General features: G+C 42.3%; 4 protein-coding genes across 12 annotated transcripts in view; 1 reads left to right on the top strand and 3 right to left on the bottom strand.

Moving 5' to 3' along the window:
• The window catches only part of LOC135486377 (uncharacterized), a 35,935-nt gene extending 32,143 nt beyond the window's left edge, over window positions 1–3,792 (bottom strand). The window contains exon 1 of the mRNA XM_064769135.1: window positions 3,265–3,792. Within this exon, the coding sequence (XP_064625205.1) occupies window positions 3,265–3,685 (421 nt within the window). The 5' untranslated portion in view covers window positions 3,686–3,792. The remainder of the gene's footprint in view (window positions 1–3,264) is intronic.
• Window positions 3,793–4,603: 811 nt separating this feature from the next.
• On the bottom strand, window positions 4,604–9,818 carry LOC135498343 (phosphatidylinositol N-acetylglucosaminyltransferase subunit Q-like). 3 transcript variants are annotated; one of them, XM_064788602.1, is made up of 10 exons: window positions 9,382–9,818; window positions 8,382–9,068; window positions 7,984–8,106; window positions 7,657–7,777; window positions 7,383–7,509; window positions 6,859–7,012; window positions 6,337–6,529; window positions 5,974–6,088; window positions 5,488–5,549; window positions 4,604–5,156 (listed from the first exon to the last, which is right to left on the bottom strand). In XM_064788602.1, exons 1-10 carry the CDS (start codon window positions 9,387–9,389, stop codon window positions 4,995–4,997), a joined length of 1,752 nt encoding a protein of 583 aa, XP_064644672.1. In that variant the 5' UTR covers window positions 9,390–9,818; the 3' UTR covers window positions 4,604–4,994. The 3 variants fall into 3 exon arrangements, with proteins under 3 accessions (XP_064644672.1, XP_064644680.1, XP_064644687.1); XM_064788610.1 differs by having other exon boundaries at window positions 9,468–9,816; XM_064788617.1 differs by having other exon boundaries at window positions 9,542–9,816.
• A 630-nt stretch (window positions 9,819–10,448) lies between these two features.
• Window positions 10,449–23,254, bottom strand: LOC135486346 (FMRFamide-activated amiloride-sensitive sodium channel-like). 7 transcript variants are annotated; one of them, XM_064769122.1, is made up of 14 exons: window positions 22,792–23,019; window positions 21,843–22,070; window positions 21,581–21,724; window positions 19,362–19,546; window positions 18,829–19,013; window positions 18,462–18,565; window positions 15,452–15,615; window positions 15,034–15,150; window positions 14,674–14,818; window positions 14,124–14,211; window positions 13,760–13,817; window positions 12,964–13,100; window positions 12,346–12,421; window positions 10,449–11,957 (listed from the first exon to the last, which is right to left on the bottom strand). In XM_064769122.1, exons 3-14 carry the CDS (start codon window positions 21,717–21,719, stop codon window positions 11,685–11,687), a joined length of 1,671 nt encoding a protein of 556 aa, XP_064625192.1. In that variant the 5' UTR covers window positions 21,720–21,724; window positions 21,843–22,070; window positions 22,792–23,019; the 3' UTR covers window positions 10,449–11,684. The 7 variants fall into 7 exon arrangements, with proteins under 7 accessions (XP_064625192.1, XP_064625165.1, XP_064625139.1 ...); XM_064769095.1 differs by lacking the exon at window positions 22,792–23,019 and adding an exon at window positions 23,235–23,254 and having other exon boundaries at window positions 21,581–22,070; XM_064769069.1 differs by having other exon boundaries at window positions 21,581–22,070.
• A 713-nt stretch (window positions 23,255–23,967) lies between these two features.
• LOC135498332 (LITAF domain-containing protein-like) lies at window positions 23,968–25,768 on the top strand. The gene is made up of 4 exons (XM_064788590.1): window positions 23,968–24,063; window positions 24,306–24,372; window positions 24,830–25,094; window positions 25,379–25,768. The coding sequence occupies exons 2-4, from the start codon at window positions 24,330–24,332 to the stop codon at window positions 25,491–25,493; spliced, it is 423 nt and encodes a 140-aa protein (XP_064644660.1). The 5' UTR covers window positions 23,968–24,063; window positions 24,306–24,329; the 3' UTR covers window positions 25,494–25,768.
• Window positions 25,769–26,644: the final 876 nt, after the last annotated feature.

Here is a 26,644-nt window from a genome sequence, read left to right as displayed (position 1 = left end):
ACATTTTTAAGGTTTTTGGATTTTGCCCCCTGGTGGTCAAGTGGTGAATCATATTGGACCAAACTTCGGTCCCTGAGATCAGCTGACTAAGGGGTAAATGTGTACCAAATTTGGTATCAATAGTCATTGCAGTTTAGAAACGTGCCATCGTTACATCCTAACGGCCAATTTACACCATTTGACCTCTGTGACCTTGAAAAGGAGGTCAAATCAAAAACCCGGAGGATATATGATGCACCTTTGCTAGAAGTACCTACCATATTTTTTTCAAAATTTCCCGACTACTATTGAGGGAGATATTGCATATTTTCACTTTTAACGTTTGGCCCCCTGGTGGCCAAACCATGAAACGAATCGGACCGAAACTTGGTCTCCCAGGTGTCATTACATAAGGGTACATGTGTACCAAGTTTCAACTCAATAGCTCTAACAGTTACGAAACGTGCCCTGCTAACGGACGACGGACGACGACGACGACGACGACGGACGACGGACGCCACGGTATGGGATAAGCTCACCTCTGCTAAGAGGTGAGCTAAAAACAACCGCAAAGACGCAACATCCTACTAACCAATATAACGTACAAACATCCCGCACCATTCTGATCACATCTAGGAATCAAGTGAATCACTGTCTGACGGGACATCAGAGCATTTTGTTTAATTAATTTTTAACATTGAGATCAGTGTAGACTGTGATTAATGACGAGGATATTGCCTATCTCGAGAGGCTCTCCAACGCAAGCATCAATCAACCTTGCAGTTTGATGCTGATTCGAAGTTACAACTTTGCGACGTGAGCGTGCGTGGAGTCTTGGAGCAGAGAATGATTGGGTTTTGATAAAGTAGCTCACATAGCAATACATGCAATACAGGGTTTGGAATATTATCAAAATAATGAGAGACTCAGAACAAAATTTCGTAACTCATCGATCATTCACCTGACTTTTTAAATGCCATGTTCCTCTCATCAATATAAACTGGAAACTGACTCAGCACACATGCACAATACAAAATGTATAGATCTCAACTGGGAATCTGGCTATTCTTTCTTCTTACAGATTCATACCGGTATTGTCAGGCACCAACCTTGATACTCGCCCCTATTTTGGTATAAATCACAGCACAGAATTGCTATCATTTGATAGCTCCATGATGTTAAATGCTCCAAGAGGCACGTTACAATTTGCTCATAAAATGGATCAGTCATACAGTTTTCGATTTAGCGGACTAACAGATAGTGCTATTTCATGAATATTTTAGATTCTGTAATTGACATAAACATGATTTATGATAGAGGAAGTTGGAGAAATAAATAACAATGTTGTGTCATAGATGTCAGGAAAACAAAAAGTGGGGACCAAGGACGGTTGAAGACGGAGCGCTTAGGACATCTACAAAATGTAGCATGCTAGGCTTGAACTGCTGTTGTTGTAGACTGTGAGAGGCCATGGATAGGGACATTTGAAGACGGAATGGTAAAGACTACAAGCGCTGAAGTAGTGAATGTGAGAGGCCAGGGATAGGGACCAAGGACGAGTGCTTCGGACAACAAGCATGACTGGCTGGGACTGATGTAGTACATGTCATGTAGAATGTGAGAGGTCTCAGAACCGGACCAAGGACAGTTGAGGACGGAGTGGTTGGGACAACAGGCATGACAGGCTAGGACTGCTGTACACGGTAGTAGAATGTGAGAGACGACGGATAGGGTCCAAGGACAGTTGAAGACGAGTGATTAGGCCAAAAAAATAAACCTGAAGATCTGCATCCAGTGTACATTATGTTCAAGTACAATGTATATTGCATCCTACCAGATCCAACATGATTCACAGGGCGAGTGGCCTCTGTTGAAATTTAAACCTGGAAACTCAAGATGTTGGGAAATTTTTCGGACTACAAAATGTGACTTTGAAGGCTGTAACCAAATCTTACTCATGTACCTGTCTTATTTAAATCCAATGTTCCCCGGCACATGTTCATCTTCAAATTTAAAAATTGATAATTATTTGATGATTTGATTCAGAATTTTACCGAAACTTCCAACAGCCATCTTCACTTTACATAGATATAATTTCATCTAAAGATGCACCCTAGACTGTATCGTGTAGTGCTAATGTACATGGAAATGGTTTGTGTAATCTCTCTGTGTCTACGCAATACATTGTCTGTGAGTCTCTCTCCTTGCCGCCTATCATTAGTGCGCTGGAGCCCTCCTTTGAAGTTTGGAATATTGTCATGTCTCAACGCACCAGTGAGATCACCGGCTGCTTTGTACTCATTAACCCTCGGGTTTCTTCTTTAGCACGAGAACTCCGCTGCCATGTTTGTTCATTTCTCTTTTCATTATTGCGCAGTTTGTTTGATCTTTTTTGGTAGAGTGTGGCTCCGATATTGTGCTGAGTAGACTGCTGTAGCATCTATTGAAATAGCACGTTTTAACCCCTGAGGAGCTCTTTTCAAAAATATGATAAATAATAAGATTTATTCATCCAGGCTGAAAAGCTGAATGGAGTTAGGCATGACATGACAATTAGGCCAACCACTATCAATTTCTTCCTGCAATTCTTACTTGCCACTCCCTCCCACAGGAAATGTCATCATCATCCATATCTAAATGTACATGTAGGATAATTTTCATTCTCAAATGCATTCATGTCAATTCAAAATGCCTCCACCATCAGAAAAAGATTTGTTTTCGGATTTCTTCATTTTCTGATACAGAGACTATATCATAATAGTCATAAAAGCAGAGAAATTTCATCAGTCAGTATTAGGGGTTCATGCCCGTATCAACCTATTTTGCAACTTTTACTTTCAAAAATTCCTACACTGTACTTTCCCTCCCAATCCAATGTGATGAATTCTGCAAGTGTCCTTGAAAACCGAATAAAGAATACTTCTATTTACTTTCTAGTCATGAAAAGATTTAAGTTTTTAGGTGAGAACCAAAGGCCAGGTTTAGTCTGTTATGGACGGTAATTAGTGTGACTGCTGGCATCAATGGTTGGAAAAGCAGTACATGTAAGTTGGTGTCACAGTCTAGTCATACGTGGAAATCCTGATTGAAGACGGCATCCGCCATCGGATAGACAGCTAGTTGCATGTAAGCATAGCTGAACCTTTAAACTTAAGCAGCGTCCCAGGCCACAACCGTCTTTAGCACAACCACGATGACAGATCAGAAGTCAGAACAAGAACATGTCGAGTTATAAAACAGCTTAAAACCAAATCACGTGAACTCTGATGAATTATGGATTCTTACCTAAGCCATGTATGACGAACCCTGAAGGTGGCCGTAGATTTCTCCGCGCCCAGGCCACTCGGAGACGTTCCAAATCAGCTTCGTCCCCAGAAAGTAACAACGTCCACGGTTCGATGTTCCCAATAAATTTAATCCTCTGAATGCACTCGTCTAGTGATGTGCTAACACTACCACACCTGTTCTCATCAATAAAGGCTGAAAACACAGCTTTTGGCGCCTTGTCACTGTGATGTAAACAGTTGTTACTCCCAGACCCATGACATGCATGGCTATGTACATCATGTACATGGTGCCTACACATTTCAGACTTGTCTTTTCTGGGCCAACCAACATCCCGCAAAACAAGGCCGATACACCTCGGCGCTACCGCAACATTGCCCCGAAATAGAGTCCGATCTTCGCGCTGTTGTTGGGGCAACATCTTCGCAAAGTTTGGGGTAGATCAGGGATTGTTTTGACGCTCAACCCATCTCATAAATGCAACACTGACTCTCACAAACTTCAAAACAAAATCCATTATTTTGGAGGATTCGTTGTTGCAGTCGGTTCACCAGATCCTCACCAGCCGAAGACCGGCCGCGAAGACAGCGGCAGTGAATGGTTGTAGCAGACTGACAATAGATTGCGCCATTAGCCTGTATAGCCAATGGGTTCCCAGCTAGCTATTAAACCACACCCATTTTAACGGTTGAGGGATGTACCTTGGGTCATGCTCATTAGTCGGATTAGCAAATTTATCATAAAAGCGCACTTACAAAACAAAAGTTGACATCAGACGAGAGCCCTTCGGAATTTTTATTTCATCATTTTTTTGCCTTCGATCTCATAGAGACCACAGGAAAAATACTCTCTTGATCTAGTGTAACAATACATGTATGCTCAGTAAATATTCTGAATCGGAGGCAGATCGAGGATATAGGGGGTCCCATGTCTTTTTATGTCAATTTCCCAAAATAATTTAAGTCAATTTCAAATAATTTTCTGTAATAAGGGGTTGATGAACCTTGCTATATCTGGACCTGTGCATCCAAACAGAAAATTCAGGGATAGTAACCAAATTTGATTTGACAGGAAGAACCAAACATGTTAAATCAGGACAATGTCACAACCCGTTGCAGTTCAGGAACTGCCAATTCTATAAAGGACCAAACTTTTCAATCAGGACAACGTCACAACCTATGTGTTGGATTCCTGACAACATAACTAAAGCCACCTAAACGTTAAGGGTTGAGGGATGGAGCCATCGGCCATTAGCCAATTTGGCCAATTATACCAAAATATAAAGAAAATCACAGAGTAAAGGCAAAAGACTTTGATAAAAATATGAATGTTATTCATGGCACATTGCTTGAACATGTTTACAACATCTAAACCGCTAATGGACAATTGAATTATTTCCCATTTTTAAGAGTCCATGAGCAGGCCTGCAGCCTCAGTCTATGTCAGTGACCGACTGCAGTACCGCTGGTAGCAAGCACTGTGCTAGTGGTCCAAGACAACACTGGTCTTTCCAGTCGTATGAAATTGACTTGTGACCGCTAGATCAACTTTTTCTTCGGATTTTTTAAGGGCCCACACATAATTGCCTTTGGCATATAGTGTCATTGACAAAACTTTTTGAAATTCTAATTTACAACCTTTTTCAGCTCTTTCAACTATTTTGAAATCTAAAATGTCTACTAAATTTGGTAGGTCACATCCACATCCCGATGATAAATCCAAAGTCTCCTTTACTCGTTGTCCTGTCTGACACTGACCCATGGATAAACTAGCTTTCCAATGATCAGATTCTTTCCGAACTCTCCCCAAGTATAACTCGCAGTATTCTCCTGGACTGGGCCATCAGATTCCTTGTACAGATGATAGACCTCCGATAATGGACACTGTATGACCTGGAAAATAACAACAATAAAAGGTACTGTTCAAAGTAGAAGTGTTCACACAAAAAAACCACACAACTAGAAAAACATTACTGGTATTGTTTGTTTTGCCTCGGAGGTGTTTTTTGACACGGGCAATTGCGCAGGACATCCATTCTTCATGTTTTATTCCTGCACATGATTCCTATGAAATTTGGACATACATTGCATATCGAAGAGCCCAGATATCTATTGGATATCCAAAAGCCCACTCTTAGGAATCTTCTCAAAAAGAAGACTCGATCCCAGACATCCATTGGATATCCAAGACCCCATTGTCATCTGTATTTGATTTACTCCTTACCTGTAAGGAAAGGTAAAGTGGTCTTCCTTCATGATGTGGCCAGATTGAAAATCTAAGATCACCTGAAAAAGAAATGTGAAGCAGTCTTAAATTTTAAGCTTAAGCTTACATATGGATGATCCAATCTGTCTTGGAACAGAAAACACATACAAGATTAGCCATGTACAGTCATGGTAGATTGATGAATCCCACCATCACTGTCTTCACAAGAGAGACAACAGGCAGGAGCCATGTGGGCCGGATTATGTTACACAAAGTGGCAGATCGGCGTCACATCATCAGACTATTTACACTGCATAAGTAATGTTTCTATCACTACAAGTTGAACCAGACCCAATCCAGAACTCTGCTCATTAGTCATCTGGAGACCACATTCGGATCCCCTAGCTCATGCCTTCAGTCCCCCTTTAAAGTGTTATCACAATATTTTATGAACTGTCTTCCAAAGACTGCTGGAATGACATGTCCCAATGGCATGATTCTTACCTGCCATCTCTGCTAAATGAAGACCTCTAGCTATCAGGCTGTAAACAGGCAAAGTATTGATAAACGACACCATCCATCCGAGACAACCATTGATGATGATTACCACCAGCCGCAGCTACAAATGAAATGAACTCTGGACATTAGAAAACAAGCATGCCGTTTCTGTATGTGTATGAGATGTGAAGAATTGGTTCAATGCAAAAGTATAAAAGCAACTGCCCTTGACAAGAAATACTTTGATAGCTTCATCCTATGAATGAGATATAGCCTCGATTCTTCACACCTAGTGTCTATGAAAAGGTACGTGATTCAATGCACTACCTCGGATTTGAATAGTAACTATGCCATTGGGGCCAAACTTACCATTGTGAATGCGATGTAATAAACTCCAGTTGTTGGGAGGAGGAAGAGCAGTATGGTGAAGAGCAGTGTTCCAATGAAGAGCTGATCCACATCGTATGAGGTGGAGTCTACGCGTTTACGCAATGGGTTCTGTTTCTTGCCTCGGAAGAGCCGCCACAGCGAGGCGAGGGTTTGAATCTGGAGGGAGTAGAGCCTGTCAAGAGAGGAAGAAGATACTATAGATGTAATTGCCATGTAGAAAATAGGAATGCATGCCCTCTTCCTATATTTTATTCACAAAAGTTTGTCGGAGTTGCATTTCATACCCAACAAGAAATGTATGGCACACATTTCCAGCAATAAGCTGGAGGGGACTTACTTTGTTGGATAGAGGCCCCCTGATAAATCAGATCCCATCTTATTTCATGAAGACCAAAAATCCAATTTTTGCTGGCACTCAGAGCCTTGCATATTAAACTGATTGGACCAGGAACTATCATAGGTGAAAGACACATAGGTCAAGGACTTGTAGTGGTCTCTTACTTTGCTGCGTAAGCATAGAAACAGTAGATGTGGAGTGTCAGCATCGAGAGAAGGTCTGACATGAGGCTGAGCTGCATGGACAGACCAAGACAACCAGACAGGGCACCGTACCACAGGAGCTTGTCAAAGACAGGCTGCAGGATAGTCAGGTAGCCTGGAAACGAGATGTGAATAACTTACAAATATGATGTCGTTCTGGTTTCAAATAAACATTAGAAGAAATCTGTGCTTTTTTGCAAAACTAGAAAAAAGCTTTAGACTTGACTGAGAACTAAATTCCAAATTATAACCAAACAGTCATTGCTTCACTCCTTTTCAAGCTTTATTTTTCCACCACTCCCAGTAAACTTGTAGATGGACTAAAGACATTGTAACACTCACAATTTCTGCGGTGAATGTGTTGCTATCGCAATTTGGAGAGCCTGTGCCAGCAATTTATATCATACTGTGCAGTAGAGAGCCATCTTTGTTTTGTGTTTGACAGACATTTTGCCCCAGAGGTGAGCTTTTGATTCATGACTTACCCTTCCAAAGGTAGATATGGTACAGAAAGAAACTGCCCAGTAGTTGATCAAGATGGCTGTTGAGTTTCAGACCAGCTGGAACACCCATTAGCCATTTCAATAGCAGGCTTAATTCATCACCGACAACCTATAAAAATTGACAAGTTAGGGGCAGATCAATAATTCAAAGAAATCGAGGGAGCCTCGGCATTTCACACTTTTTTACATAAGAGGGGGAATATCACAAGTAAATATTGATTGTGACGAGGAGGCAATTTTGGTTTTGATAACCTACCTCAGCCCAATCCATGAGAGATTTGGCAATAAGTCTTGTCAAGTCATGCTGTAAGAGGACAGCCATCAGCAACACACCACAGGCCATATCAAACAGGAAACGATACAGGCTGTTCTTCCTCCTGAAAAGGAAGGATCATCACTTAATTAGGTAATGAAGTAACATAACGTTCTGAAACCCCAGTAGGTTTTCTGCAGAGGCCAAGATGATACCAATCCCAAAGCTCCTATGAATATTTAGAGACCAAGCTAACTGAAACGAGCGCTATAGAAAACCATTTGTTGTAACCGTCATACAATAACGGCATGGTTGAAAATAAGTCCTCACCTGAGCAAACCTCGTGGAGTTCCTCCTTTATCAAACAGGGCTTTATTTACTTGGTGACATCGAAGTTTTAACTGTTCCCAGACCATCAGCATGGAAAACACATTTTGGAAAAAACCTGGCAGTCTGAAAAAAGGAAGTTTTTCAATATCTTCTACACTCCACTTTGTTCAATACCAATGAATTCGAAGGCATCAAATGTGACATTTTGATGCCACTTTTACCAACAACTGAAGTCGTAAGGCAAAAAAGGTCTGTGCTGAAGGGCGTGAAGCAACAATTTAAATTCATTTTGATGCAAAAAACATTGATAAAGCTGAACTGTTTGCATTTGTCAGTAGCTGTCTGTAATTAGAGCAACTGGGTTTGAGGTATGTCGAATTGCTGTTTGTAACACTTACCTTTTCCAGATGCTTGTGAGGATTAAAGCACATGACATAACAGATGGAATCATCCCAGCATCCGACATGTCCGACTGCTGCAGGGGATAGGGATCAGGTGGGAGGCAACTATGGATGATCAGGTCCAATTCATCAGCGTCACAAACAGAATGAGATTCCCCTCCAAATGTCTTTATACAGCGTTTGTAAGTATCTGGTAGGTTTTGACAGACGGCCGAGAAACTCGTCAGAGCTTTGAGGATGATTTTAATGTTGGACGGATTATCGGACATTTCAGACATCTTGCTCATTAGCGGGCATGAATGTAAGACCTGCCTGGAATCAAAGATGATGGCAGTAGGTTTGAGGGATGCTGGCCAATTCCCTTTGAGCTCACACAGCGGAAGGTCTGAATCTTTTCTATGAAGAGTAATCCATTGTTCTAATTGTACATTGTTTGTGTTCAAATGACATCCTGAACTGTCATAGTCATTTTTCCACAGACCTAAAATTGTCAAGTTTGGGTACTTGTCTTGAAAAAGTGTTATTAGTTGCTGAAGAGTCCTGTCTCTCTTATCACCTGTTGATTGGATTGTTGCCAAAGTGCACAATGTCCCGGTCGGGTTGTCTTGCCATGCCAGCAACCAGCCACTAGGTGTCAGCAGCAAATTGTGTGGAATGAAAACCTTCAGGGAATTCATTGTTTCACTATAAAAGAAGTTAAGAGAAAAAGGAAAGGTTTAAATCAGAAGTTGTTAAGAAGTTCTTTTAGACTTGGTTGACATTAACAACTTGATTGAACAATTCTACATCCTTATCACAGCATGATGATGAGCATGCATCAGATTACATTTTGTATGTCCACATCAGCTTATGTATGGCTGGAAATATGCATGTTCCCATTGGATATAGGCTAGACCAGGGAACATGCTATGGAGAGAATGAAAACAACGCCACAATTCCACAAAGTCAAAGGCAAGGGCCAGGGGACAGACTCAGACTCAGAGACTGTTTACGTTACATTTCCATATTGGGCGTACTCTCACTCGACCGGACATTTGACACAAACAATAACCCTGCAAAAGCATAGAACCGAATCTTTCCAACATATATTCTGTTATGAGGATAGTTTTGATCCGCACTGCATCAAATATAAAGCATTTTTCGAAGAAAATTCTTGCCAAAATTCTCAGAAAATTTCGACGTCGAGAGGACACCGAAGTACCAACGTGGCACCCTTTGGTGCTGCCATCTGGTAAGTGAAAAACGAGCTAAACGTCTTGTTGAGGACATGGACATGACGATTCCGATTGTCCTAGAACTGCGGTTGTTTCGCCCCCAGTCGTTTCGCTCCAAGTCGAAGTCGGTTCGCAACTGCTTTTTGGTCAACCTCGTTTCTCAAGTGGTCATTGCGCGCTCCTATGGTCACTCGCACTGCCCCTGGTATCATGTTGAGCTAACGGATATTTGATTGGTCAACGAATAATGTTTATAAGATTAAATAATGTTTGACACTTGGCACATTCATGGCATATTGAATCGGCGAAAAGGGCGACATGTCAACTGTCAAGTTGGCAACATTACGCTCCAGCGATCGCAGGCTCTTGCTCCACTTCGAGGAAACACTACCCCAGGAACTGCGCTGGTCATGTTCGCCCAAAAATAAGAAAAATTAAAGGGCTTCATCTGGCTCCAGTTAATTGACCGAGAGGGCTGTGGGATCAAAGGAAACTTTCCGTGACCTGACTCTTTATTTGAAAGACTCTGGTTTTGCGTAGTGCCATGAAAACCGAAAACTATTGATATCTCAGGATGATGTGGATGTCTTTATGAAGGGCACCATAGGCCATAGGCTTCGAAATCATTAATTTCAATGAGAACTGGCCAGTCCAACTTTGGGTTGTGCTATGATTGTTTTCCCTGATGAGAAGTGACAGCGACGGGTGGACAAACAAATCCCGATATAATTTGTGGCACGGTGTTCACGAAGCCGTCACCCGGTCACCCAGGCAGTGGACCGGCCTCGTCCCTCACCACAAGGAGATCCAATACTTGTTAACTGTTATAAAGCACACGATGACGCTGTCATTCTAGTAAATGCATTTGAATACGTTTTATTTCAGCAGAAGTTTAGTATATTTGTGGCCACTTCACATTGAGTGCTGAGGTCTAATTAATATAAGAGATATAAAAAGAATAAAATAGCAAGCTAAGGATAGTTTACCTACGAATTCGAATTATGTTTTTTGGGAAGCAATGAGATGATAAGAGGTGGCGTGACACATATACGTGAACTTCAAATCAGGCTGTTTGGAAGAACAATACGATCAGACAAACCATTTGATCATGCCGATCCACCGTCGTTGTGCGTATATCAATCCTTTGAAAGGAGGAGACTTTAGGACAGATATTCACCGTCGATAAGTCGGCATGCATTTGATGTGTTGTCAGATTCTCATGCGAAGGATGAAGCGATGGCTTGCATTCTCAAGGATATTCGAGACTAACAACTTTACCCTAGCGAGAGGTAAATGCAATAGTTGACATGTAAATTAAGACTACTCTACAAGTGCGCTATAATGTACAACCACAGCTGTACTACTACTACTACTACTATTCTTCTACTAAGACCCATAACCGAAAGTCGTAGAGGCGCATTGGCAGCTGGAGACAGTGACAAAAGCCCTGATATGTCCGTTGGGAAGGGAACTGACTGTCTAGCGTGCATCTCAAACATTCCGAAACCACAAGAAAAATCTACCACTGTCTTGTCGTTGGCAATAAGAAACGTGTTGGTTCAAACAACATCTACCGAGACGCATCTTGGTCTTCAATGTTTTTGACATTGTTTAGCCTTCGGATCCACCGGATCACACGCGTCTATGGCTGGCGCGAGTGAACAGAATTCAGAATTATGCCACGGCATAAATCGGAATTGTGGTGCACCATATAGCAACCAATCGAAACCTCGGATCTCGTGAATTATGCCACGGCATAAATAGACATTGTGGACGGAAGTGTCATTTATGGAGGACGGAAGTGCGATTTATGCCACATCAAAAAAAGATTGCCAATTTCTGATTGGTCTAATTATGCCACCTGTGGCATGATTCTGATTTTTGTACACTCGCGCCAGCCATACGACGAGAATTCTTCTGAATGCGGATGCGTATTATATGGCACTTTTTTTGGTTTTCACTTATACCCGTATAATGGTGTGTATAATGTCAAGTCAGGGCGTTTTACTGCAAACAGTCAATGTCTGTGTTCACCCCGTTTTCTGGCCTAGCAATATCGGGTGAGTGGCGTTACTTTTGTCACTGTCTAATCCCCCGAAATCGGAGTGATGTAGTTCTTCTTCGTAAGCTCAATATCATCACGATGATATAGATTAGGAGGCGATATATGGCTGACGTCATTCTGTCCATCAGATTTTGAAGGCATGTCTGACGATCGCTTTTTATTCTTCAAGATTCTGTCCACGATCGCCAGTCGGATCAGGTCGATGAAGAATTCTACGAACTCAAAGACGGTGATGATGGAGAGACCCATCCAGAGACCGAAGGTTCCACCAAGACTCGACAGCAGGTCTCCAATCTGAAACGATATCATATAGCTTTTATTCGTATGAATCAGAAATGGCGAAGGTGCAGTGCTATTGCATCTGTTTCAGCACTTGCTCCTGATGGGGTTAAAGGTGCAATTGCATAAGTTTCACCACTTGCTCCTTGTAGGGTAGGTGCCATTGCATAAGTTTCACCACTTGCTCCTGATGGGGTTAAAGGTGCTATTGCACAAGTTTCACCACTTGCTCCTGATGGGGTTAAAGGTGCCATTGCATAAGTTTCACCACTTCCTCCTGATGGGGTTAAAGGTGCAATTACGAAAATTTCACCATCTGCTCCTGGATTTAGCTGTCATTGGGTAGAAGTTCCAGTTGTACCAGGACCTGGTTGGTGGGTACGGTACGAGCTTGCTAACTCACCCCATAACTAGCCGACGTAACAAATGTCTGCACGTAGAAATCCTCGTAGTAGATATTCAAGACTATCACATTTCTTCTACAAAAAGTAAGCATACATTTAAATTTGTTGTCAAAGCTTCGAATGAGTTCATGCGATTTTTAGAGGGGGACCCGTCTATATAGGCCGACTGAGTTTGAATTAGGGGTCCAACTATAATGGTCTCCATGCACAGTTAACACACTTGGTCGAATGCTTTTCGTACAAGCGTAAATACTGCCGATGTGCTGTGATATAGAAATTATACATATCGACGACTAGGAAACTTAATTCTGATCCATCTGGCACTTGCCCATAGTCTTCCTTTAATGGAGGAAAATGTCGTACCATGTTTGGCGCTTTATCCGACTTGGGACTGCTTCAAAGCGGTTTTCAACAATTGCAAGTACTTTGCACACAGGTAACACGCCTGGCATGAGTATAAAACAAGAGCTAGGGCAGCGCAACGCCTGTGCTAGTCTGGCAGGACACGATCCTGATCAAACTTACGAGACTCTTGACGAATTGCGCAATTACCGCGCGTAGTACTTACAGACGGAAGACCGAGTTTGTATCATTAACCAAAAAAGCTATCCCTTTACCTTATAAAAGCCATCTGATTTTCCGGTGTCCCTTCGCCCCCTGGTGACTTTGGATTCTTGTATTTTAAGATATTTTTGATCATGCCGGTGTCGTTGATCTCTACAGCCATTCCAAGCAGATTATCAATAATTTGAATCTGAATTGAAAAGATATGACGAGGAGATAAAGATGCAGAAAGCAATAGCAAGGAGAAAGGTAGTGATGCTAATACGTCGATTGTAAAATCATATCTCTGTTCAAACGGTTACCTCTTCCCGTTTGATTTTTGTGGTAGGGTGATCCTGCATGCTCCGGTCAAACCGATGTCGAAAACCAGTGTCTTCTATATCAGTCTATTTCCACCATCACACCAGAGAACGCCGAGCATTACATTTCGCGGTCGGTTCCGAGTTTGGTGGTCAAGGATGCGTCTAGCAGGACAACCATTTCTAGATTCAAATGCAAGCATCAGCTTAGTACAAGCATATATACGCAGATAAACTGGGAGTGAGCCTTTTTTGCGGAGGAACGATGGAGGGACTCGGAACCGCGCTCGGAACCCAGGAACGCGAAATCGTGCTCCGAACCGCGAAATGCTCGTGCGTATATCCACCTAACGGAGGAGACTTGAGGACTGACTTTTTTATTCTCCGGTGTGACCATTATAATACATGTAGGTGCGTTATTTAATTTGTATAATGGCTTCCCGCTGAATAACCTCATTTTCAGCGTCAATACTATAGCGTTCGGATAGGAGGAATTGGGCATTTTAAACACGGTGTTCATACTTATAGTAGACCTGGGAAAACAGCTTACTAGGTTATCCTCACTTGGCCACTGCATCGATGAAATTGTTGTCTTGTACAGATTCTCTCTGAAAAGTAAGAACAGTTTGGAAACGAGTATAAATAGAAGAAGCTTTGTCAACCAACAGGCAAGATTTCTATTGTATAAGCGTAGAGAATTGTAGGAATATTCAAATCGGCAGAACCACATGAGAGATGAATGCCCGACTTCAGCTCTGTCGATAGCAGAAATTAAACTAGATGTTCATTTGTGCCAACCATTTACGGCATCCCGAGATCAGTTTTTTTACTCCTATGCCGTATATGTACCGAGAGGCGGATTATATTGAAATCAACTGGTGCCAGGATGATTTAAGGTGGAGCTGGCTACTTACAAGCACTGGACTGGGCATGGTCCAGGATTGTAATGTTGACACGATTTCGCATTATTGTTGGTTGCCTGCTCCGTACAATATTGATCATCTGAATCAAAAACAGGCAAAGAATTAGCAGATAATAAAAAATCGCAACCATAAAACACCACCAGACGGTGTTTTGTGCTGACGTCAGAAGAAAATCAGTTGAACCGTATTGAATCTAAATGCATGCCAGACAATATATGTATGTTTATTAGTACAAAACTAGTACAGATGGCTTGAAATCACCTGCCCTGACGTCATCATCTCGACCCCCTCTGGAAATGACATCATCACGTTACCCTCCCAGAAGAAAGGCCGGGGTGAAAGGTCAGGGCAACTATCGCATGTTATCAAAAATATTGTTAAAAACCACTTATCATTGCATGATGCATGTCAGTTATGCAGCTTTTGTCATGCACAAAGGCCTTTTTTTTTACTGGCGCCTTGTTGGCATTGCGTGATTCACGTGACACGCATTGCATGCGTCACGTGACACGAAATGTAAGAAATGCCTTAGCCTACTTACACGCTGTGCCAGTTTCATTGCAAATTTCAAGGCTGTATCCACTCGCCTTCAGGGTTTCGAAAGGCGGCCCAACATTCGGGTGCATGTAGCTTGAGCAGTTACAGGCCTCGATGATTCTTTGCTGAATGCAGGTCTGTTGACACGTCTGAGAAAATGAAATGAATTTCAATGGTAGCTGAATACACCTATAACATCATTTTACACTTAGATGGAACGAGGTGAAGTCAAGAAATGCAGATCAGTCATCATGCCGAACTGTCGGCGTGGTGCGTCTCTAAGCCGGACCGGCGCACCAGGCCGATAATCGGCATGTAGTCAAAAATCAAGTTTTTTTTAACATATCGCGTGTTACTCACTTACCTTGTGAGTGTAACCAAGATTTTTAGCATGGTTCATGTAGGCGTTTTTTCTTCGCAGGACCCTACTGGAGACGTTTTCGCACTTTCCGTGAGGAGGGTCCTCCCTTGCTATTGTCGTCTGCAAAAGAGACCAGGACCGTGTTAACAACTTTTTGTGTTGGGCAGGGGAGAGGATATAAGGCTCTCTAGGGAGGGGTAGGGGGCTAGGGGGTAGGGGTAGGGGGTGGTGGGGAAGCGAGGTATATATAAATATATATATTATATATACACATACCTGAAGATTGGGAGTTTATTTCTATTTTCCTGAGCCACCAGTACGAACGGCGTATACCCCTTTGATCTCGCACCTGGTTTGTCTAGATGGAGTCCAATGAGTTAATCGAAGAATTACCAAAGCCTTGAACAATAATATTACCTACCAATTTTAATCCTACGGCTGTTTCCTGACCAGGAGGAATGAAAAAGCCACTGTCCTCGGGGAAAGGCATGTCTGTCTGGTTGTGAATCACCACCTTGATGCCTTGGGATGGCGTAATATCACTCACGTATTCGGACTCTTGGATATACAGCTGGAGGTGCAGACCTTGAAGGACAGCAAAAAAGAAATGAATAATGATCAAGATCAGGAATACTTTACATTGCCGTGGCTGCGTGAACGCGTTACGATAAAGGGAAAGTAGCAGCCCGTGAAGAGGGCAACGCTCGGAGGAAAAACGAAAACATTCTAAACGGCAACGCCGTTCGTTGAAATTTGTAATTATCACAACGGTGCAATAAACTCGTTCTAAATATAAATTTCAACAATGTCGTTGTAGACAGATATACAAAATACTTTAAATATCAAGTTTCAGCGAATGTGCATGATAACGAATGCTCAAAATAACTGCACTTCGGCTTTGTACACAGCTGCAACTCTATTTTCATGCATGCGCCACCGGTAAATGCGAACGGGAATGAAACGCACTCATTCAGGGACTTTTATCGCAACATTTACTTAAATTAGCATAAACCCGCTTCAATCTAACTGCCCGTAACCGTTAATTTGAGAGCTTACCAAGGTACACATGGCAACAAATCGATATGATGCGCAAGCTTGCAACTTATGCCATTTAATAGATGATTTTTATCGAACGAAATTAACATTAACAACCTATACAAATGATACATAATAGTAATGACCTTGTTGACGATTATTATTTGAGCACTTCGATCCATGTATAATGGCGACGTGGGCATAAAGTCTCTGATCTCAGGCAGGATCTGTGGTCGAACAACACTTGTTCCGCATTTGCCTAAACTGGCCACCATTTCTTACTGAAGACCTACCTTGAAGTCCTACTCCAAGAACCTTAAACACCGTATAAACGAGCGGTTTCAACCGCTGCGACGTGCGATTATAATCGCTGCTTTGCGCGACAAGAAGATCTCACGTCTGCGGGTAAAACTATGCACTGTGTTTTATATCAAACTCCGGTCGCTGCGATCATCCATCCTTGTCGCAGATATATCGATACACAGTGGTCACAGCAAACGAGCGATTATCGTCGCATGCGATCGAAATCGCTCGTTTGCGGGGCGCATGCCGATTACAACGAAGCTACCAGAATCATTACAATCGAAACTTTAATGTCCAGGTTTTATATGGTTTGTAAAGAGAGAGTCATTACTATTTCACACTGTTTATACAGTTCTGGAGGTTTAAATGATACATAAGCTTTATATATAATTATAAATACAACATTAGGATAACATTTGAATTTCATCCGCAGTCAGCCTTTTCACTACATCTATTTAGGCTCTATTTGTTTATTTTAGATAATGATAGGGACCTACACACATTCGTGCATAGTGCGTTATGTTCGGACATGTTCGGAAATAGATAAAACATGTTCTGGAAGTTGGTTACCGATTATATTTACGTTTCCGGGTAATTAACAGTATGGTTGTCCTTTGTCCATTGCTAAAAGCCAACTGGACGTTTTAGCGAAAGCTAACAAGGTTACTATTGGAAACCGAGCTCAACATGTAACTTTGCATTTAACGGCGCCATTGTGAACGGGGCCGAAATCTATAATGCCGTTATTGTTAGAGGTATATCATAACATCTCTAAAAGCCCTATGACATCATTTTCCTGATGGGGACAAGTAGAGTGTCAGAATTCGTGTGAATCTGTCTCAAAATTGAATTGTATAGCTCTCACTATTAGCAAGCCAAACTTGGTTTCAGGGCACGCAATCAATATAACTAAGTTACCAGACGACCCGATTGACGATTCTCCGTAATAACTAGCCAGCCGTTTTCATTGAGACCCGGGGTTAGGAACCATGTAGTTGGATAACAAACATATTGTAATCCGTTCGCGTCTGGAAATATCATGATATTCACGTAGAGTGATCGAACACAGTTCGTGTTGTATACTTTTTCCCCAAGCAATAACCGCATTAATGCATTTATCAAAAAAATTCGAGAACGGTTCCGTGGTAACCGGTTGTTCAACAAATCTGTGGCATTATCCCCTTAATTAATGTTAAATACACGGCCCATATCTCCGTATCTGCAGAGTAACCATACACCCAAGCGGAGCAAAACCGCTGAATCATTTAGTGACGTTCATCACATTACAACTCTGTTCCCAGTTGGGCTATCAGAGTGGCGCCGTGGCATGAATGGAGGTAATAAAGGCACTGGAAAAAAAGGAACGGAAAAAAAGGCACTAGGTAGAAAAGGCCTTTTTTTCCAGTGCCTTTTTTACCTAGTGCCTTTTTTACCTAGTGCCTTTTTTCCAGTGCCTTTTTTACCTAATGCCTTTTTTCCAGTGCCTTTATTACCGTCTACCCCGCGGCATATATGGTATATTGGTGAGACGTTGGCGCCTGTCACCTCAGAGGTTCCGATTTTGATTCCCGGTATATACCGTATTCTCATGCCATCTTGAGCGATGTTGAGGGCGACTATCTTCGACAGCGTATAGTTTTCCTCCGGGGTCTCCGCTTTCCTCCCACTTAACGTAACATATCGCCCAATATTGTTTGTATTGTAGAGCTAATGATGTCCTATAGTTGACACTATAAGCTCTCAACTGAATATTTTTACCGTTCCCATGCGAGAATCTTCTTACAGTTTATTTGATATACAACTATTGTAATATGGTAAGTGCAAATGATCAGCAACAAGTGCTGATGAAGCAGGTTGAACGGAGAAATCCTCATCCCAGGAAAAAATGGAGCAATCGCGGAGAATCTTCAATAATCCACCGTAAAAAATCTTCAAGAATTCAGCGTTGGAAAAAAAGCAAAATCACAGAAAATCATGCTTGAGATTTTGCCACCATTTGGCACTTACGTTTCGTGAATCTGTGTCCAGGGATTGCTACCACAAAACTTTTAATTTTTGTTTCCTTGAAAAATGAAAATAGGATTATTTCTTACCGTAAAGTGGCCCGCTGTTCCTTGAAATTTGCGTGGAACGACTAACGCCCTGGTTGAAAGTGAAACAGTTACCATATTTCCAGTTGGTAAACCAGGTGAAGTTTCTGAAAGGAACAAGGCTTGGAATGCAACTTCAAGTTGATGGTAACCGGCGGTAATTCGAGTGGAATGGTGTGAACTCTAGATCTTATTCGACCTATTCTTCAACACTTCATGTATTAGAATTTCACACTATATCTCAAAGGTGAATTTAATGCCATTCGCATGTAGAATGTCTTGTACTTCTTATTTCTTGCGCAGAAAACCCCGCACATCTGCACATATTCTTGTTGAATTCAGCGATGAATCATTACTGCAGAACACCTACTCTCCACTGCACTGTCGTCCATTCCACATGCAATCGACGAGCATGTAGTCCAGCTGATGTCCAACCTCCTTTTTTTCGGATGGTGGTATTAGGCTGTAAAGTTGATAGAAATCACTCTGCGTTTGCATGTCGGCTTTTGGCGCATTGAAATCGGCGCCATTAATATCAGGTGGACGTTTGTTCGACTGAAATATATGATAAAATAATCAATGACTGACTTGAACTCCACGGTTAAAACATCCACCTCGTTACTGGGAGGTCGCAATTTCGAGACCTGTTAGACGCTCATTCCGGTGCGGCCAGTTGTTTCCCAACCAGCATGTTAAATATAGAGTACATGTACAAACTGACTTTCGCCTGGTGCCTGGCATTTTACGAGACAAGAGTTGAGGGTACAGGGTGTCTCACATGCCAGGTCTGGGTGGCCCTTACACTATAGATATGCATGATATACAAAGTTTTGATGAAAGTGATTATTGGCAAATCAAAAAGAAGGAGTCCCCCCTAAAGGTCCTCTGCATAAAGTTTATTACCGTTTGCATGATGCCCTGCATGCCTTCTGACAGACGATCCATCATTGATCTCCTTACTGGGTTCACATTACAGAAAGTTACGGCCGGGAAGTAGAGGTGCGGGTTGTTCTCCATTGCAGTCGAGGTGGAAACTGGATAGGTGTAGAACTTATTTATCATCGTCGTAAACTGCCAGATCAACATACCTATCAAAAGAATTTTGAAATTACTAACAATATGATCAGATATTGTCCTCACTTGATACTTCTTTACTATACAAAGACTTTTACAACCCCCCTCAAGCAGTTGACCGACCTCCTCCTGTCGCATCGGCATCGGGATCAGGATGACGAAATGGACTGCATCGGAGTCTACTCAGGTTGAGCCGCTATAATCACTGAGAGCCACAGGCACTTGAAGGGATATAGAGTAAAATTTAAAATGCCAGATCCTTTCCCTGCAGGCGCGTAAGCTGGTCTGAGCATGCATGGGGAGGTCCCAAGGAAAAAAATTAAAGAGTGAGGGCTTACTATTTTTGGAATCTGGGAATAAGAATCCATGACTTTCTTGACTGTATAACAAAGCAATTCTTTAAGAAGCCAAACTCTGTAGACAGCTAAAAAATCTACTTTGGTGTCATTGGTCGCCAATCAAAAAGCTTAACCACATTATCCACCCATAATTTGATGTTCTGAGTTAGGTGTAACATGGAAGTTTGCACCCTTTTGTCAGATCAACCAAGACCTCTGTGATATTCCACAGTCTAACAAACTTCACAATGTGTTTACTGTGGTGTCGGCGTTTTTGCGTCACCATGCAAACAACGTAAATTACTTCAGAGCAACCCCCCCCCTTTTAAGCGACATTAGCGAGCAGTGCAAATACAATGAAAAGCAGGAAGGCATTAGTATATGGATTAATTATTTGAATAATGGTGGATTTATTTCAGCCCTAATATCAACGAACATAGATCGATATCAAGCCAATGTACTCCATGCATTGTTAGTACAGACGATCTCCGTAAGTCAAATTGCATTGAAAATGGTCCATTAAAAAGTCAACAGGCACATGAAATAAATTGATGAAACTTCATTATCTGTTTTATACGGACTTATTATCTCGATCACTCGAGATATTATCTCGATCGCCTGACTTATCATCTTGGCGATTGAGATAATTATCTCGATCGCTCGAGATTAAATAAGTCGGTTATATTGCCTTTAATAATTTCATTAGTCCTTAACGGGTTTTTTAAAAGCTGTTCTCTAGACCCATGTTGCATTTCATAGTTATCCTAATCCACCATCTGTGGCATAAGGTACACAATGTACTTGACCTCATGATAACAGCTGATTTAAGAGTACAGCGTGTCAACTTCTGTTCAAATGATGTAGAATTGATCTAAAGAGGGAAATAAACTCTCTTCATCATGATCGATGGAATAAACAAAGCAGTTATTGACTTTCATGAAGACTGTTGCAGTAACATTTGTCAGGCCAAATGTTCATACAATGCACATTGAAGTGGTGATCATGACTTGTATAATCCTGATATAAATGTTTTCGTTTGAGTTTAAACCCAAATTTCAGTTGGGACCAAAGAACCATGCACGCAGTTAAGTTTTCCTCTCAGTGTTCTTTTTCTGAGTCTTCACAAAACGACTAGCATACGATAATGTGCCCAAATCCCGTCTATACCCAAATATATACATGTGCCAAATTCATAAAGGGCGTTTAGCTTAAAACACCGTTCAACTACTGAATAGACAGATTCAGGTCCTTCATGTAAATTTTCACAGCCTTAAACGCCCTTTATGAATTTGGCCCCGTTTACCGAAGTGGTTTTTCAAAGAGTGTACATGTAGCTTTTTATACAGACGAAATAGTCCTTAAAGGGACAACTTGAGCGTCAGTCATTAACCTTGCCAGGAGGATGTTACCCCTGCTTCCCACCATGCGACGCCACTTGTAGTATCACACAATGCTAATCTCTATTGGTGATTTTTGCCACTGTTGTGAGGCAGCTTTGGACACGGTTTGTCAATTTCAGGCAGGCATACGGTGCATTGTTTATTACAGTTCGAGGATTTTTATAGCCCGGTTTGGAAGTCACGGTCATGCTGGAAGCCGTTTTTTGGATGAAACCAACAACCAACACATCTCATGCCAAAGTTGTCCCTTTAAAAACCTAATCAAAACGATGTACAGAAACTGATTGAGTCGAATTCACACTCAGCTTACCAAATGCGGTGAGCATAACCGCCATCCACAGTAACTTCCCGTACAAACTTTTCTTGGCGATGACATGAGATGGTCCATGTAAGCTGGTGCTGGATGCGAGGTGTAAAGTAGCCTCAGCTAATGATTTCTCCTTCTCCATCCTTACTGAATGTCGAAAATATCAAATGAAGAAATCGAATTTTGGAGTTCCTTGACCACCACTGGCCGGATGTCTTCGCCACATACTCAAATAAGACAAATTATCAATGTTTTGTCTACTCACAGTATAAACAATGAGACTTCAGGTCCGCCCGTCACGAAATTGATGCCAGAATCAGCGTATAGTATAGCGCGTGCGCAGTTTCCCCTCAGTAACAATGGTATATAAGTTTATTAGCAAGCTGCCTCTTTGAGTTTGAAAATGCCGTTGAGAAGTTTACTGTAGTATGTTTATCCGTGTACTCTTGTTGTATCCAAGTCAATACATGTACCTCTTCAAACACTCCGTGTTCTAAAATAAAATCAGTGATGAAGTGGTGAATGAATAACACCAACATCTGTCGGAAAATCCATTGAAATCGGAGATTAAATGGACAACACCAATAGGGGGAAAATCGACCGAAATCAGAGATGGACAACACCAACATCAGTGGGAAAATCGTTTGAAATCAGAGATCCAATGGACAACACCATGCCATCAGCGGAAAAATCGATTGTAATCAGAAATCAAATGGGCAACACTAACAGCAGCGGGAAAATCGACTGAAATCAAAGATCAAATGAACAACACCAACATCAGCGGAAAAGTCTTGTGAATCAGAGATCAAACATCAGCGTGAAAATCGAATGAAATATGAGATCAAATGAATAACACCAACATCAGCGGAAAAGTCTTGTGAATCAGAGATCATTTGACAACCACAACATCAGCGGAAAAGTCTTGTGAATCAGAGATCAAACATCAGCGGGAAAATCGATTGAAATCAGATGTCAAATGAACAACACCAACATCAGCGGAAAAGTCTTGTGAATCAGAGATTAATTTGACAACCACAACATCAGCGGCAAAGTCTTCGAAATCAGAGATCAAACATCTGCGAGAAAATCGATTGAAATCAGAGATCGAATGGATAATACCAACTCCATTGAAATCAGACGAGATGAATCGGATAATAACAACATCAAACCGGAAATCCCTTGAAGCAGAGACTTCTCGAACACAAAGTTCATACTCTTGATCAAAACGAACTCTTCTGACGAATTCCAGGGAATGCGGATGTTTGGTCCACCACGCCCCCTCTGAGTGCGAAATATGTAATGACGTCAAAACCATTAAAATGTGATGGTATAAAAATCGAGACGCAAAAGCAAAATTTCCCGTTCATAGATCATTCAATCAGCTCTTGACTGTAAATGAATCTACTATCTGAATAGGAATAATGATTGTGCAAATAAGTTTGATGTGAACAAACACACTCTCCACCCTGGTTTCATATCGAGTGAAAGTGCACTGTGATATCAATAATACATTAGGACAGGGACTTCACAACTGATATCATAATCCATTTTAAAATCAGACATGCTTGGACAAGGCCCTCGAAATGAAACGCTTGTTCCATCAGCACCAGTAACACCATATACATGTAGGAAGTTGCTGTTATAAGGAGCTTTGTACTAAATGAGAAGGAGTCCACGCAAGGGTCCACGATACGCAAACGACACCAAACTTAGCGCTGAGCTGGATGACCCTCGAAATCCGTCAGTTCGATTCTGTCGTCGGAAAAGGCAGCACTTCAGTTGCAACCGATGGATCGTTCGTTGACTGAGGTGCCATCTGGATAATTATAACCAAACAGAATCGACTCCGTGAAGTCGCCATCCTGACAATATCAGGCCATTTCAGTCGATGAGGAGGAGTCATATGTGCAAGAGGATGGTGTTGAGACGACTGAAGTTTTGTACTCCCTAACCAACGGTTAGAAGTTGAGAGGAGGATGACTGATGATTGTGGTTACCTTTTGGGCATGAATGTTATTCCCTCCGCGCCTACAATGCCGCGTGAACTCGCGGCAATAATTCTCAAAATATTTGGCCCCTATATTTGCATGACCCTAAGAATAGGACTGTGCCTCCAAAAAAATGTGGATGTTTGGGTTGCTGGGGCCAATAGTTTGACCTCAGCACGCATCCGTCACGTCTCATGAAACTGTGGAGCGAGACCAGACCTCAACCTCTTGGGAGGTTTTCCTGATCGACAGGTCACCTCCTAATACGGCAAGAGTTCTTGATTGCTCAGCTAAGTGGGGCATAGGCCTAATATTAATAGAACTGGTAATGCGTTTTCGTAGGCTTAGGCTTAATTTAGAGTATTACCGAAAGTCAAATAAAATTCACCTGAACACGAACTAATGAAAAACATACATTGTATAAAAATCAAGTGTGTGGCTTCGAAAGATAGGTCGAATTTTCTTTCCGCGTTCGAAGGATAAACAGCATATTCTAAGGTAAGGTATGAATATAGAGCTAGGGAAACCATGTCACAAGTAATATATGGAGAAAAGCCTATGAAATACAAAATTTCGGCGATTCGGCGAAATGAGGCCGACCTTTTGCGCGTGTGAAAAGAGCTCCAATGGCGATGCCATTTGATGCGAAGCTATACTTTGCAGATTCATTCAGCGCAGTTGGTATTTATCATTACAAACAGTGGCTGCACTCTTCGTGACATTTCTCATCATCTTTGCAGGCCACCATCGTCAGAAAATCGACTATGAATCGAGTTGAACAAGACCCGAGACAAGGGCATCCAGAAGGTAACCCACGTAACAAATATAAATCGTGTTGTAGTACTTGGGTTCTACATGTATATACCGCGCCCATCCGGTTACGCCGATACGGACGGAAACTTTCTCCGGTAATAGTATCAACATTTTGACCCGATGTAAGCTACCAGAGCTATAGGCCCTTTCAGAAAATGGTAAACAAGCTGACTGACAGCAACTTCTTGCGAGGTTTTCCCGATCGACAGGTTACCCCCCCCCCCCAATTCGGCAATAATCCTTGATTGCTCAGTCGATCTAATGCTGGCCAGAACATGGGTGGTAATAGGCTACGTTTGCGCATGAAGGGTAAGGTTTCCACTGAATGCGACTGTGACAACGCGCGCGTTTATGCCTCATTGAAAGGATTCTGAGATAACGCTTGGCCTGTACGATTCAAGCAAAATTGGAGCTGGTTCTCTTTTGACTGCAATCATCTTGGATATTCCAGGTGATGTGCAGTCTGACACTGCAGCCCCTCCGTACCAGCAGGGGTACCCATCCGAGCAACTACCACCACCGCCAGTTTCCTACCAAGCTCCGGTCGTGACGACTACAACCGGGACCAGCTTCGTGGTGGCTGCGCCCATGACGGTCTACAGGGAAGCGCCAGTGACTCGGACATGTCAGCACTGTCAAGCTCATGTGACATCTGCCGTCAGCTATACGAATGGCATGATGGTCTGGGTTATCTGCGGTGTCTTGGCCTTCGTTGGGTTAGTATATTGCAGCAGCGAACAATGCGTCTTTGGTTTCTGTAGTGGGCGCGCAGCTTTATGACAACTTAGCCGGATAGTGCTCTAGAATCCCGGGGTCTAGAATGGAGACAAATTTCCTACGTGTTACTTTTCTATCAAAGACGACTTTCTGTTCATAATTGTAACCAACCTTGGAGATTATTGGCATTATGATGTCGATAGACAGGGTGGGGTCGACTTTTTGACTAGGTTCCAACACAGGCCCATCTACCGGTATACGAGCTACGTTCCGTTTATTTCAGATTGTGGATTGGCTGCTGCTTGATCCCGTTCTGCCTGAACAGCTGCAAGAATGTCGTCCACACATGTCCTAACTGTCACCAGATCATGGGCATCTACGACAGATTAAATGGCTAGACTAGAGGACCACATGTTTTGTTTCACCGCAAAAGCCATCCCCACCATCATCAGATCTTCTAATCCTCGATGAAAAACACTTTCCCGTAATCGTTTTTTGGGCAGTAGAGACCAAAGCCTTCCCCACCCGCTTTGGTTTTGGCCTAACTCACGGGTGTCAGTTGGGTGAGACAACTACATCCATTTCGGTATCAATTCCTTCAGCTAATGCATGTAACAATTTGTACCGTCTGGAGACATGTTTTTGGTTCAGTCAATTCAAACTATAGCTACCAACCGTGTGACTGTAGTGCATTACAGATTATAAGAAAATAAAGGCCAATGTAATGTGAAACAAACTTTATCTTTCCTTAGTGTATATTTCGGAACAGCGTGGAGTGGTACGGTGTTTATGACATGGCCCAAGGATGTCCCAATCACTCCCATCCACGCATGCCAAGGCTGGCGGCACGCACGTGTCCTCGCCCACATTTCTCAAGTTGTATCAGCGACCAGATAGGACTCGTCTCGAAGTGCACAATGTCAGCGAGTGTAATCAGAGGACCATCAGCATTGTTATTAGCAAGGCGTTGCGATACCTATTCCGTCTCATAACCACAGTCACATCTCAGTCCATCAAAGTCGTCCTCAGTTGTGTTGTGATACTTTCTCAGTCTTGTCACAACTGTCTCATATTGGACCATAAACACTGTCTTCAGTGGAGTTTGATACCGATTCAGTCTAGTTACATCTCTGGCCATCAACACTGTCTTCAGTGGAGTTTGATGCCGATTCAGTGTAGTCACATCTCGAGCTATCAACACTGTCTTCAGTGGAGTTTGATGCCGATTCAGTCTAGTCACATCTTGGGCCATCAACACGGTCTTCAGTTGAGTTTGATGCCGATTCAGTCTAGTCACATCTCGAGCTATCAACACTGTCTTCAGTGGAGTTTGATGCCGATTCAGTCTGGTCACATCTCAGGCCATCAACACTGTCTTCAGTGGGGGTTGTGATACCGATTCAATCACATAACCACAGTCACACCTTCGCCTATCAATATTGTCTTTAGTGGCGAGTTTGATACCGATTCAGTCACACATCAGAACACCAACATTGTCTTCAAGGGGTTTTGTGATACGGATTCATTATCAACGTAGGGAACTCGCCAC

The sequence above is a fragment of the Lineus longissimus genome, chromosome 1 (genome assembly GCF_910592395.1).
Source record: "Lineus longissimus chromosome 1, tnLinLong1.2, whole genome shotgun sequence".
Lineage (NCBI taxonomy): Eukaryota > Metazoa > Nemertea > Pilidiophora > Heteronemertea > Lineidae > Lineus > Lineus longissimus.
Note: the sequence above shows the minus strand (reverse complement) of the source record. Positions and strands in the feature narration are given on the sequence as shown.

What these genes read in the sequence shown, in the direction of transcription:
- LOC135498332 (XM_064788590.1), top strand. Translation starts at nt 24,330, where the DNA reads ATGAATCGAGTTGAACAAGACCCGAGACAAGGGCATCCAGAAG. An exon ending in GAGACAAGGGCATCCAGAAG is followed by an intron (nt 24,373 to 24,829) that starts GTAACCCACGTA and finishes TGGATATTCCAG; the next exon opens with GTGATGTGCAGTCTGACACT. An exon ending in GGTGTCTTGGCCTTCGTTGG is followed by an intron (nt 25,095 to 25,378) that starts GTTAGTATATTG and finishes CGTTTATTTCAG; the next exon opens with ATTGTGGATTGGCTGCTGCT.
- LOC135486346 (XM_064769095.1), bottom strand. Translation starts at nt 21,719, where the DNA reads ATGGAGAAGGAGAAATCATTAGCTGAGGCTACTTTACACCTCGCATCC. An exon ending in GGTTATGCTCACCGCATTTG is followed by an intron (nt 19,547 to 21,580) that starts GTAAGCTGAGTG and finishes TTCTTTTGATAG; the next exon opens with GTATGTTGATCTGGCAGTTT. An exon ending in CAATGAAACTGGCACAGCGT is followed by an intron (nt 14,212 to 14,673) that starts GTAAGTAGGCTA and finishes TTTTTGATTCAG; the next exon opens with ATGATCAATATTGTACGGAG.
- LOC135498343 (XM_064788602.1), bottom strand. An exon ending in ACTCCACGAGGTTTGCTCAG is followed by an intron (nt 7,778 to 7,983) that starts GTGAGGACTTAT and finishes CTTCCTTTTCAG; the next exon opens with GAGGAAGAACAGCCTGTATC. An exon ending in CACTTTACCTTTCCTTACAG is followed by an intron (nt 5,157 to 5,487) that starts GTAAGGAGTAAA and finishes GTTATTTTCCAG; the next exon opens with GTCATACAGTGTCCATTATC.